The sequence below is a fragment of the Diceros bicornis genome, chromosome 20 (genome assembly GCF_020826845.1).
Source record: "Diceros bicornis minor isolate mBicDic1 chromosome 20, mDicBic1.mat.cur, whole genome shotgun sequence".
NCBI classification, from domain to species: Eukaryota; Metazoa; Chordata; class Mammalia; order Perissodactyla; family Rhinocerotidae; genus Diceros; species Diceros bicornis.
Window position 1 is genome coordinate 55,799,327 of NC_080759.1, and position 13,360 is coordinate 55,812,686.

Genomic DNA, 13,360 nt, shown 5'->3' on the forward strand with positions numbered 1-13,360 from the left:
GAGGGCCTCTTCCGGACTGCAGACTGCTGACTGCTCACTGTGTCCTCACAGGGTGGACGGAGCTAGAGAACTCTGTGGGGCCTCTTATACGGGCACTGATCCCATTCCTGAGGGCTCCACTCGCATGACCTAATCACCTCCCAAAAGCCCCACCTACTAACACCATCACACTGGGGGTTAGGATCTGAACATATGAATTTTGGGGGACATAAATATTCAGACCACAGTAGGAATTTGAAAAACGCAAAGATATTAATTTAAGTAGGTATTTTAAGTCTAGGATATAGCTTGAGTGATATCATGGAGGTAAGATCAATTATGTGGAAAAACTAAAAAACACAACAAAAGGAGCAGAAATGAAAGGACTCGGGGGGGGGCTGGGGGGTGGGGAGGGGGTTGTAGCTTTACTAAAATATCTACTTGTCGGCGACTGTAAATCGAATGCAAATTTCCCTAAATTCTGGAATTACGATATTAAAAATAACTGTGATAAATAAATCATACATCAGAGTAGAATTTCAAAATATATTTCACATTTCTAGCATCATAAAAAGAAATCCCTGTAAGCATTACCTTAAAATACTTTTTATCAGAAATATAGTTTGATAATAAATAACCATTTGATAAAGTTATATAAACATATAATCAGATATGCTGTACATGTATCATTTGAACATATTAATATGACTATTCTTTATGGCATATTTCATATAAGAAAATGACAAATTGCTTTTACATTATTAAAAAAACCTGGCAACCTAAGTTCACCAGCTTTAACTCTCTACCCAGTCAACTCTAGTGTCCATATCCTGGACTAGGAAGCCATCGCATGTACAGACATGGATTCCCTGTGAAGTGCTCGAGGTTCTCCAGGATGGAAAGGGCACCTCAGGAGGTGCTGGTGGAGGAGTGGGGGCTGCCTCTCAGGTCAGGGGGCCCACAAGCAATAGGATGGTTTGGGGAGTGGCAGATATGAAAAACTGAACCGGAAGTTTGCTATACTGTTAAGTGACCCACACTCCCCATCTTTCCTTCTCCAAGAAATGTTAAAAAAAAATTTTAATTTTAAAAATTGAAAGTCTCAGCTTCCGTAAAATTGTCTTTTAGTACTTTCAGCCAAAAAAGCTTAATTCTCTTCCTTTATTTTCTGATTTTATGACCAAATATCCTGAAGATACCGTTTTTCTTCTTTTAAAGTAGCCAATGTTTTCATCGCTTCTAGTTTTTCAACTCCAGCCTCTTTACATATTATTTCCACAAGGGTATCATTCACATCCTTCGCCATATTCTTAGCATCTCTAGAAAAAAGAATAATACCATCAATGTTTAAGAAAGGAATTTTTACCAAATCCTTCTTAATTCACCCATCTAATTCCCGTTGCCTCTACTATCACTACACCTTAATCCTCCCTCCATTTCTCTGGAAAGTCTCCCAAGAGATTCCCCAGCCTCAGTCATCTATCACTCCTCCTGAAGCCCAGGCCTTCACCCAGTGATCACTCTAATATGCAGAGCTGACCACGTCGTTCACAGCTTAAAATCCCTCAAGGGCGTCCATGTCCCGGGAGCAGCCTCAGTTGTAGTAAGTGTCTAAGGACCTCACAGTCTGGCTCCTGGTCATCTCACTCATTCCCTTCCCTCTAGTCTCAAGGCACATGGTGAGACTTCACTCCTGAAGGCAACAAGCTCTCTTACATTTCTAAGCCTTCATACACTCACAAACGCGCAAGCGCGCACACAATTATTAACAGGCACATGCACACAATTAACAGACTGACTGAGGACTCAGTATGCGCCTGGTCCTTTGCCAAGTGCTTCGACAAGTCTTCGTCCTTTTCATTTCCAGGACTGGGTGGGATGCCCGCCTGTGTGCTCCCACAGGCCCCTATCAGCACCTGCTACACTCTAAGCATCTGCTGATGTGGCTTTCTCCCAGAGCGTAAGCTGACTGGGGGTAGTGAGTGAATCTCATTTATCCTTCTATCTCTCAACATCTAAACAGCATCAAAGCACTCAGTAGCCACTCGAATGTTTGTTGAATGACTAAAAGTATCAGAGAGGACTCTAATGTCAGTGACTGAATTGTCTTGGCCCTGTACACTAAAATTTCCTGAAAAAGTTGTCTATAGTGGCCATCTTAACTTTCTCAACACACTCTCCCCTCAACCACTCCAACGGAGCTTCTACCTCACAGCCCTTCCCTATATCACAGCAGCTGCCAGCTGCCAAACCTACTAGTCCCCTGTCTTCTTCTTACTTGACTATCAGCAGCACAAGCCCCCCACCCCCTTGGGAACATGTCCACTAGCCTTAGGCCTCCTTCTTCTGTGGTTGCTCCTTCTCAGTCTCCTTTGTCTGATCCTGCTTCCCCGAGGGGCCAGTCCACGTTAAAGGGCCACGGAGTTTCACTCTGAGCCCTCACCTCCAACCACCGTTATGAACGCTATCAACTCCACCTCACAGATGTGAAAAGTGAGGCATCAGTGATCGTGAACAGCTATTTCTGGGTTAACGTTTTAACCCAGTTTGTACATTTAGGATATCCTCCAAGTTCTCAATGATCAGTTCTTCATATATTTGTACAACTGACTTTGCCTCTATGATTTAGAGGTGCATCTACAACTTTAGCCTGTATTTGACCATCGACAGCACTGTCCTCCACAAACAAAATGAAGATCAAATACTTCATTAAAAGCCAAATGAAAATGTAAACCAACACAATGTCCAGAATCTCTGCCCTTTATCAACCTAAAGAAGTATTTTTCAACTGAGAGTCAAAACCCATTAATGGGCCATGAAATCAACTTAGTAGCCCAAGCCAGCTTTTTTTTTTTTTTAAAATAATAGACAAAATAGAACACAAGTTACCAGAATGTGTCATAAAAAGTAGAAAAACTAAGTTTTATTAAACTTGTTTTAATTTTATTTATATGTATTCTAGGTCACTATGCCAGTATTTCTTCTTCTCTAGCAGTTTAAAAAAAAAAAAAAAAGATCCTGATTATATGACTTAGAGAATGTGTTAAATGCCAGGGATGTGTTAGGATAAAATAGAGTTATTTCTTACTTCAAAATTTTTTTTTTTTTTTGTGAGGAAGATCAGCCCTGAGCTAACATCCATGCCAATCCTCCTCTTTTTATTGAGGAAGACTGACCCTGGGCTAGCATCTGTGCCCATCTTCCTCTACTTTATATGGGATGCCACCACAGCATGGCCTGACAAGCGGTGCCTCGGTGTGCACCCGGGATCCGCACCCGGGATCCGAACCCGGGCCACCAGCAGTGGAGCACGCACACTTAACCTATGCCACGGGGCCAGCCCCTCAAAATTCCCTTTTAATTAGTAAATTTTTTTTTGTCTTTCATTAAAACAAGTAGATAAGTTTAAAAATTTTTCTTTTCTATGGCAATTTCGGGTTTCTATAACAGATCTTGCCTCAAAAAGTAGATAAAACTTAAGAATGACTACAAATTATGCCTTGAAGAAAAAAGAACCTAGCATTCACATTCTCAGAGTCAATACCATATTTCTCCTTAACTAGGTGAACTGCAGAAATCACATATTCTTAGATACGATGAAATCAATCCAGAGATTTCAAGTTAAATGATTAGCTTCTTACAGAATGTAATTCTTAGAGGAGAAAAACATGTATTTAAAATGTCACAAAGCATTCCCCAATGCAAGAATTAATTTTCATGGCTAGTTCCCTGATAATGACAACTTCTTGGCTATTAAATGTTATGAAATCATTTTAGAATGTGTATTTCTATTCCTGTACTTAAGAATCACATCTCTCATCCCTATATGTCTAGATTAAGTGACCAGTCCCTTGTTTCTTTAGTATCATCGGCTGCCCTCCCCTCCCCAGCACTTGCGCAGGACGGCCACTTACCCACACACATAAATGTACCCATTCTCCTGAAGAAGGACCCTTGCCACCTGCTTGCTGTGAAGCTGGATGCTGTCTTGCACGTACTTTGCTGGGGCTTCCTGGTCCCCGACAGGAGCATCTCTTGAGAAAGAAACCTTCAGGTGAGTTAGGATTCCAAGCTTATGGAAACGTCTGAGCTCTTCTCTGAAATACAATATATAATAGGTCACTGGAAGGTTTGTAATCTAAAGTTGAAAAAGTCTGAAATTAGAATTGTATACCCATGGTTGAGTCTTTCAACACTACAAGTGTACAGTACCTGAATAAATAATCTCTATCCTTATGTCTGCAGCCAAAAAACAACCACATGGCTCCAAAGTCTCCATCTGGGTGTTGTTCTTGGAGTTTCTCCCTAAGTGAAAAAGAAAGTTGAGATGTTGGATATTAAGAATATGTAAAACCAATCTCTCTCTTGGGTCAGGAAATACCACCAACAAACCCAGACAGGTCTATAAAATCCATCTTTGCAGTGCCTGAAAGTTCATTCACTGAATTAACATTTTACTCTCCACAGGGGGCCTTGGCCACTCCAGCAGACACTACAATGAGTAAGCGTATCTGTGGGCTGTAGACAGCCATGAGCTTTACATGACATCTCTATAACAAGGGCTATTCAAAATATCACACCGTGAAACCTAGACTACTTTCTACATTAAATATTAACAGCAATTTTATGAACAAGATTAACTCAATTAACATAAAGGAAAAGTGGCACTGGGCTGTAAAAGGCAGAATGATCTGCTGTGGAGTGTTTCTAATATGATGGACACACCAGTAAGTGATGTCTGTCATTACTCTTTTGCTTTCTTGAGAAAAAAACTAAAACAAAATAAAACAACAAAAAAACTGTGACCAGAGGATATTACGCCACTATCTGGTGGACAGTACACAAGAACTGTTCATTACTTCACAAACAGGAGAGAAGCACAGTTTTATATATTTTATACCAAATAGTTCTGAACTGATACAAAGCGTACATCTGTTAATATCATTCTGTTGAAAATTACTGATGTTTGTGGTTTAACTTTGAAACTTCTGGTATACTTAGATCTGTTACTAGCAATTTTATCTAGTTGAGGATTGAATGGAACAGCCTGCACATCATCACAGCATAAAGGTGTGCCTGAACTACATACGCTATAAACTATAGTGCAGCTGGAGGAAAAAAAAAAAAAAAAGTGCTACAGTAAAGAGGGAAGTTCCAGTTCAAAGCAAAATCTCTAGAAAACAGCGTATTTACTTTCCCCATGGTGACAAATTATGTTACGCTATCACACATTTGATAATAATTTTTTAAAATAAAAATTTTACAACCAAAGTCCAATATCCTAAAAACTACTGAAGAAACAAAAAAGCTACTATATTTCCAGCCAGGATCACAAGGGATACATTTTCTCACCAGCCAAAGCAAGCACGTACCTATGCTGCAGGAAACCAATGAAGGGCGCCACACCAGTCCCCGGACCCACCATTATGATGGGGACCGAGGGGTCATCCGGTAAGTGGAAAGAATTTGTTGTTCGAGGAGAGATGGATATCTGGAATATTAAACCAATGGTCATAAGTCTGAAAGAAAAGCTAGACAAAAGCATATAACCAAGATGATCTTTGCTAAAGAAATCAGAAAGCACTAATTCCCCTTAAAGAAGCTTCATTAAATTAAATAGCAGCATTAAATCTTAATAAAACCATTAACACATTTTTTACTACAGAGAAATAAACAAGTCTTGCAAATTTTTCTCTCCATCCAAATCAAAGCTGTTTTAAACATGACAAGCATGATATTTCTGAGGTAGAACACTGATACAATCAAATTCTTTTTCTAGGTCCATGAATAAGATCAGCTTCCTAGTAGGCAACCCATTACATACATTATGGAGAAATGCCCAAAAACATGAAGACATGATTCTTCATGTGTGCACGTAAGGGGGCAATGAAGATTAACAAGATGGGGTGAAAAGTTTTAAGTAAAAATTAGGCAACCGAAAGTGAAATTAAGGGGTTGCCCCTAAAATGATAGAGAAGTGTGCTATAATTGTTATTCTGGGTCCAATGTTATTTGTGTTTGTGCAAAACTAGAAGTGATACATATAGGTAAACAAAATCTTTTTGCTAAAATTTCAGATTTTTCTTCTAAATCATATGCCAGGGACACTCACAAGGAATCAATTTGTAAATGCATTTCACTCACAGTTTCATTTTGTCACATGCATAAGTTACAGCGAGTGATACTAAGAGTTAAGAATGACAAGAATCTGTTCTATACACCATGCTGGTACAATTGTATACATTTTAACCTTTAATTCAAGGGAAATTGTATGAAGTTCATCAACAGGATGAACACCATACTTTAAAATAAAGAACTGGCAGAGCTGTGTCTAATTATTCTTCTCCTTTTGGAATGAATCTGTAATAATATTAGCCTTATTCACTTGATTCATTCATTTAACAATTTTATTGGAAGTACTCACTATGACAAACACTAGGGAGAGAGAAATGAACAAAAGCCAATCCCTGTCTTCACGGGACTTACGTTCCAGTGGAGGAAAGGACAATAAACGTGGAATGACGGGTAATGAGAAGACTCATGAGGCCAGACAAAACAAGATATGATGAGTAAAGCAGGGAACGGCTAATTTAGACTCCAACGTGGAGAAGGCCTCTGTGGGGAGACCCACGACGGAGACCTGACAGAAGCCAGTCAGCCACGCGGGAGTGTGCCCAGCAGAGAGAAGGGCCGTGCAAAGACCCTGACATGAGAGCACACTTTCTATGCCCCAGGGACAGTAAGGAGAACAGAATATCCGTCAGCTCTTGCTGCAGTAAATCTCAAGTGTCTTACAACCCCAGACACTCCCTTCTAGCTCTCCTTAAAGGCCGTAGGTAGGCTGCAGCTCTGCTGCAGGGACCTCCTTCACTTGGATCCAAGCCCAAGGAACATCCCTGACCCGGGTCATCCTGTCCTTATGTCACAGGGTAAGAGCAAGAGACAAGCCACACCACACAATCAGGTTCAGTGCTCCTGCTCAGACGTGGTATGTACCCCATCTGCTCGCCTTTCACTGGCCAAAGCTGGTCACGTGGCCAGACTAAACATCAGTGGGAGAAGTCTACTCCTCCCGTAGATGGGGTATCTGTAAAAAAAAAAAAAATATCTACCAGATGGAGGAGGGCATGTGGTGGATCATGCCAACATTAATACTCTCCATACTTCCTAATAAAATATGGTACTACTGAGCACCATGAAATTTACATAGTTTTAAATTGTATCCTCTATATCTGTACCTCAAGCATATGAATACTGGGTAGTCAATAAAAATCTGTTACAACAGGGAAGGAAGGAGAGAGAAAATGGCAGGGGAGGAAAGGAAGAATATGTGAAAGGCAACTATACTTAGTTCTTGTGATATGTTATGAATGTATTTTTTTTTTTTTTTTTAACTTTCTGGAGATCGTCTGCTATTTTTAAACAACCATGAAATGACATAACACTTTTATGTCACTACTATAATATTTCTTTTCAAAAAAGGAACAGTTTCTCAGGTTCTCAGTATTTTGTTGATGTATAGTCAACCTAGGAGTATGGAGGGGGGAGGAGACCGACACACACTGTAAAGCACCTCTCTGTTCCAGGCAGCAGATTGGGAAAATATCAAGTTAAAGGGCAATTTCCAGCAGTAGTCTTCCCTTAAGCCCTGCAAGTATATACAAGAAGCCTTAATTACCCCTCAGGCTTATGAACTTTTCAACTCCAGTAACTTACAGCAACCAAACTGGTCATGAGATAATGCTACAAATGACACATTCATTTCTTCAATACCATGGTATCGGCACCATGATAAAGCCTGAAATGTTTTGTTGTTGTTGTTGTTTTATTTCAACCATCCTTCTGGGTAAGGAAACACAACTTTAAATTGTTCCCTATGCATGTGGTCTCGAATGAAATTCTGCTGGGTGCTATATCAAAATATAATAGATGTCACTAAGTCCAGATGTAAACATGTCCAAAATCTGTGCAGAAAATCAAACAACACTTTCCTCCTATGTGTTTTAAAAGTGACTCCTGGGGCTGGCCCCGTGGCTTAGCGGTTGAGTGTGCACACTCCGCTATTGGCGGCCCAGGTTTGGATCCTGGGCGCGCACCGACGCACCGCTTCTCCGGCCATGCTGAGGCCGCGTCTCACATAACAGCAACTAGAAGGATGTGCAAGTATGACATGCAACTATCTACTGGGGCTTGGGGGGGGTGGGGGAAGGAGGAGGATTGGCAATAGATGTTAGCTCAGAGCCGGTGTTCCTCAGCAAAAAGAGGAGGATTACCATGGATGTTAGCTCAGGGCTGATCTTCCTCAAAAAAAAAAAGAAAAAAGTGACTCCTCCTCATAATGTCTTAAGCACTAACAGCTCTAATTTAGATTCCACACACCATGGCTATGACAAAGGGAAGAAACAGGAGCAGGGGAAATCCCACCACCCAAAATTGAAGGACATAAAATTAATCTTTGGTTGTCAACTGACCTCCAATTTAAACTACTTATTTGGACACAGGATACAGACCCAACATAAAATGAGGCTGTCCCTCACCACCAGCCTTCAATATTTACTTGGCTCCTTCCACTCTGCCCAGTGCCAACCTACCAAGAATATTAACAGAAAAGGTCTTCTACGAATGCTACAAGCAAGGAGAAAATTCATGTTTACACATGGAAATACACAGACTATTTAATAGTGAGTATAAGTATGTTTTCCTGACTTTCCAACAGAGATTTTAATATTCAAGCACGGCATAAATTTTCCTTGGAATAATTTGATGGTAATGGACAATGCAGGGAAGACTACATTGTTTATTCTAACCAGGCAAAGGGCATAATTTTAACGATGCCACAACTAACACTCCTAGTACCTCCGGAGCCAGGGCTTTCCCGCCATTTGCATGGGACGCATGCGTGTGTGGCTGAAGAAATGATTCAACCAACATGGCCAGCCAGCCCGTGCACACGCCTTTCCGCAGAACCACCGTTGTGGTGTTAGACAGAAACTCCACAATGTTAAAAATGAAACGAAGCTTCCCTGGGTGAAACAGACTTGAGCTGCAAAGACACAGAAAGATGCTTTTAAACTCTGCATTAGGACTAATATCTTCAGGCCAAACCACGTCTTTTTTATTATAGTGAGAAAATATTTCCTTATGGGCTCTAACCTGCTTTCTAAGTCCTCAGAAGAGCTCTTACTTACTTAAAGGCTCCCCTCCCTCATTCTCTGTTATCATTCAGGAAAGTTTCCAATGACCTGCTTGTTTACAAGATGAGGTAAGATTTATATAAACTCTCCTCTCTCTTCCCTGCCCTCCTCCGCCACCCAGAAAAGCAGCTGGGCACACCAATGAAGGCAGCAGATGGAGGACCTGGAGACTCGCTGCCCTAAGTGGGGAACAGGGTTCTGGACCACTGGAGCCACTGACCATTCTATACTCTATGAACTCCCAGAGGACAGGAGTCCTAAGATTGCTCTTCTTCATGCCTCATCATGCCTCCTACGGCCTTCCACAAACTGGGCAAGTTTTCACTGAATGAATTTGTAGCTACTAAAGATTTGGAAGTCGGAGTTTCATAAAATTTTAGGAGAAAGATGCTACACATTATGTTAATAAATATCAGTACCTTGCACATGAATATGGTCTGGGTTGAAGCTTAGGAAGATGTTCTAGAAAAAAATAAAAATAAGCAATTATTAATTCACTCCTACTGAAAACAAATTACATGTAAGGGGTAAAAAAGTCAAGGTCTGAATTTGATTCCTGTTTTATTTAGAATATTAAAAATAAATTATGTTTTAGCTTTAAATCATATTTTAGACCACATGTAAATTCACTGTGTCTAAGTAAAATATTTAAATACTTAAATTTTTAAATAAAAATAAAAATATTTAAATTTAAAATACTAAATAATTTCTTCCAATCCTAAAGTTAAAGACCAGATATACTGTATTTCCTTAAGCTGAAATCAATATTTCTACCTAAAAGTTACTTTCTTAAACCAAAGGATAATAAGAACAGGGTCTGTGATTGGACTTCAGAGTCACGGAACCCATTAAATTTTCTACGTGCATGTGTAGTTTTCTGGGGAGAAGTGTCCAAAGTTTTCATATTTTAAATAATATCATGACTCCAAGAAAATTAAGGACCACTATTTTAAAGATTATGGGAAATACTTAGGCTTGAAATATTTTTCCTTCTTATATTTATATAACAAAAAAAATGAGAGTATAATAGTGAACATTTTTAAGTCAAATTATCTAGAAACCCAGTGGTTTCAAAATACAGAGGTGCTCTTTTAAAAGTAGGTTAAGGAGCCAATATTTGAATACCTGATTATCCACTAAAAGCTTTGGAATTTTCTTTTTGTTTAATATGTTATATTTTTAATAGGTATTTAGCAAAAGTTTGGAAAGACCTTTCTAAAATGGCTTTAAGTTATAATAAATGTCAGAATAAAGTTTAATAGAGAGCTCAACTTAATACTAAGCTTTAGATATACTGTTTTCTTAAAGAAATCAGAAAATAATTTAAATTTTTGTAAGTCTCAATGCCTTTATATTTTTACATAACTATGTAATAAGTGATATATAAATAAAGTTACAAAAGGTAACAGAAAATTCGTTAAAAGAACTGAAACCTATTTTTCTGTGAAGGAGAACTTTATAAGCTTGCTGAGAACTTCCCTGGACGTGCTCTGATTGCCATCCCAAGCCCTCCATTAGCTCTGACAGACGCAGCTGAACAGAGCAGGAGCGTTCGTGTAGACACAGGCAAGCAGGAAGGGCAGCCTCACTTAGTGACAATTGTCTCCCTATGCGGAGAAGCAAAGAGCAGAGCACTAAGAAATAAAGCGGAAGGGAAAGCAGGCCCTGACCTGCAAAGGAGAGCGCCCCTACCTGAGTGGGCAGCCAGAGAGGCCTTGTTGGCCGAACAGTAGAAAGCCCATACACATTTTCCCGTCACCAAAGACAAATGCAAATTTTAAGGCCTTTACTACTTATCACCACAGGAAAACAGAGAGGAGATGACAAAATAACAAGCACAGTAAAGTAGCAAAGGTTTAAAAACCCTATAAAATCCTTATAGTCATTGTCCCTAGTAAAGGTCTCCCACACCTTACTGTGACTGCCACTGAAAGCCCCTCCTGAGGATCTTGACCTCTCTCCTGCGGGAGTATGAGGACCCCAAGAGACGATGCGGACGAAAAACAGGATGAACTTACATTTGAATATTTGGTGACTTGTCTCCCCAAGCTGAACGCCTGGAAGCACCCTGAGTAAGGCCTCTTGTGCTGGGACAACATGAGGAGGCGCCTTTTGCTTCTGAAGAACCCTCAACTTGGACCCGCCCAAACGGGGGCATTTCTGTATACTGCACACAGAGTGCACGCTTCATCAACCTCCGTGAATTAAATACGATGTTCATTATCTTTGGAAAAGATCGTTTTTTTCCCCCCTGGAAAGCTCATTTTTAGATAAAATTTGGCTAAATGCTTTTTCAAAAATAGTAAAATTAATAGAAATGATGTTGAATGCTGAACAAAAAAAAGAGAATTAAGACTGGCTATATTAAGAGACAAAATGATAGTGGCAGTGGTAGAAGAAAAAAATAAGGAAATAAAAAAAACTTGGAAGAGGGATTCCTTCTGACTTCTAGAAGGCAGTTCAGATGCCAAGGCACCCTGAAGACAAATTGTAAGATGGTTACTTATTGATCACAGTTCATTTAAACACATCCCCAAATGCCTGCACAGAATTCAAAGGGTGACACGTGAGCAGCCTTTGTCCAGCACCCTTGGAACTCAGGTGTCTGGGAGCTCACTCACCGAGCAGGAGACTGAGCGGAGGCTGGCAGGACGGGAAAGCGAGGAGGAGGTCTAACAGGCTGGCACAGGCATCTCGCACAAAACGGTTATAGTCGGCCGCTCCTTGTCGACTGCACAGCTCTTGCAGCCTTCGCCTTTCCGCACCATCGCTGGTGCAGTCCACCAGGGCTCGCAAAAATGCCTGTGGCCACGGCAAAGGAAGCAGAGTTAAATTCCCACATGCTCTGTGGTTATGGTTGTTAGAATATTCAGTTAGTATCTACCTGGGGATGTGTCCAATTATTCAAGAAAAGGTGAGAGAGCCACTAGGAGCGTGGTCTGGAAAAGAGAATTTAATTTGCTACTTGCTTTAATGTCAACTGGTTAGGGAAAACACTTTTACATTGTTTTTAGTCACCTTTCCTATGTTCTAAACTGACCTAATCAGTCACAAGTATGAGCAAAAAAGACATGTCAGGTATATCTGAGTGAGAATAATCAGAAAGTCTCATAACTCAACACTTCATCTCTGGACACAACACTGGATCTTTTCTTAGCTGATGGTGACAACCTAGACTTCAACATCTACTTGACAATCATTAAGTGCTCTTTAAGGGACAGGCACTGGGTGGTGACGCATTGAGGACAAGATGACACCTACCCTGCCGGTAAGGGTTCACAGGCTGCTGAGAGCAACAGAAGTCAAGGAGTAATCAGTGTGCAACAGACTAACAGCCCCAAGAGGGGCACTCACAGGATGTGAGGGCTTGCCAGGACACAGGCTGGGTTGAAGGCTGGCCACATGAAACAAGGGAAGTGAAGAACAGCTAACAGATGGCACATCTACATGAAGGCACAGGAGGCGGGCAAACGCATAGTGCTCTTGGGGACCACGTGCAGTTCAGTATGGATCCAGGGAAGTGTGGACATGGGACAGAAGGCTGAAGAGACAGCGAGGGCCAGAACAGCAAGAACTCTCCTACACGTGGACTCTTAGTCACCTCAGATTCATTGTGGAATGAGGAGAATATGAACAAATAAAGCTAAACAAAGGCCTGAATCCCAACTCTCAAAGACGGAACCAAGTCTAAACTCTTGGACAACAGACCAAACTTGCTAATTACAATTTTTGGTTTCAACGCAATTCTAAGCTTATCAATCACATGACATATATATCTTTTATTACTCAAGGATTCTTCAGGTACAAAGTACTTCAGCAAGTTATCTGCGTCAAATGCTATCTGCAGTGCTACTGGTACTGCTACTTGGTATTCCATGGTCAAGCACCGTCCTGTCATGGAGGGACGACATTGCTGTTCTCGTGGGGGGATCACAGGTCTCCACTGGCTGAGCTAAGAATCTCTGCCTAAACGACCCAGAGACTAACAAACTGAAGGGCCTGATACAGTGCCCAACACAGTACAGCACTCGGGAAACGCTGTGGAATGAATGACACCCGAGGTCCCTGCCTGGATCTCTGGTAAGATAAGAGTTTACCAGTAACACTTTCCACCATAAATTCTCAAGTCCATAAAATTTCCTAAATTACAGGCTATAACAGTGCCAATCATAAATCCTTTAAAATAT

The 13,360-nt window shown here is 40.7% G+C and overlaps 1 protein-coding gene across 3 annotated transcripts in view; it reads right to left on the reverse strand.

Annotated features, from left to right (window-relative positions):
• Positions 1 to 511: 511 nt before the first annotated feature.
• Positions 512 to 13,360, reverse strand: part of MTRR (5-methyltetrahydrofolate-homocysteine methyltransferase reductase) — a 32,177-nt gene continuing 19,328 nt past the window's right edge. For 2 of the 3 annotated variants that reach the window (XM_058564367.1, XM_058564366.1), the window contains exons 9-15: positions 11,795 to 11,975; positions 9,593 to 9,635; positions 8,836 to 9,022; positions 5,352 to 5,470; positions 4,192 to 4,284; positions 3,894 to 4,076; positions 512 to 1,298 (exon numbers count right to left, since the gene is read on the reverse strand). In XM_058564367.1, coding sequence (XP_058420350.1) covers positions 1,154 to 1,298; positions 3,894 to 4,076; positions 4,192 to 4,284; positions 5,352 to 5,470; positions 8,836 to 9,022; positions 9,593 to 9,635; positions 11,795 to 11,975 — 951 coding nt within the window. In that variant the 3' untranslated portion in view covers positions 512 to 1,153. The remainder of the gene's footprint in view (positions 1,299 to 3,893; positions 4,077 to 4,191; positions 4,285 to 5,351; positions 5,471 to 8,835; positions 9,023 to 9,592; positions 9,636 to 11,794; positions 11,976 to 13,360) is intronic. The other variant, XM_058564368.1, reaches the window with a different exon arrangement.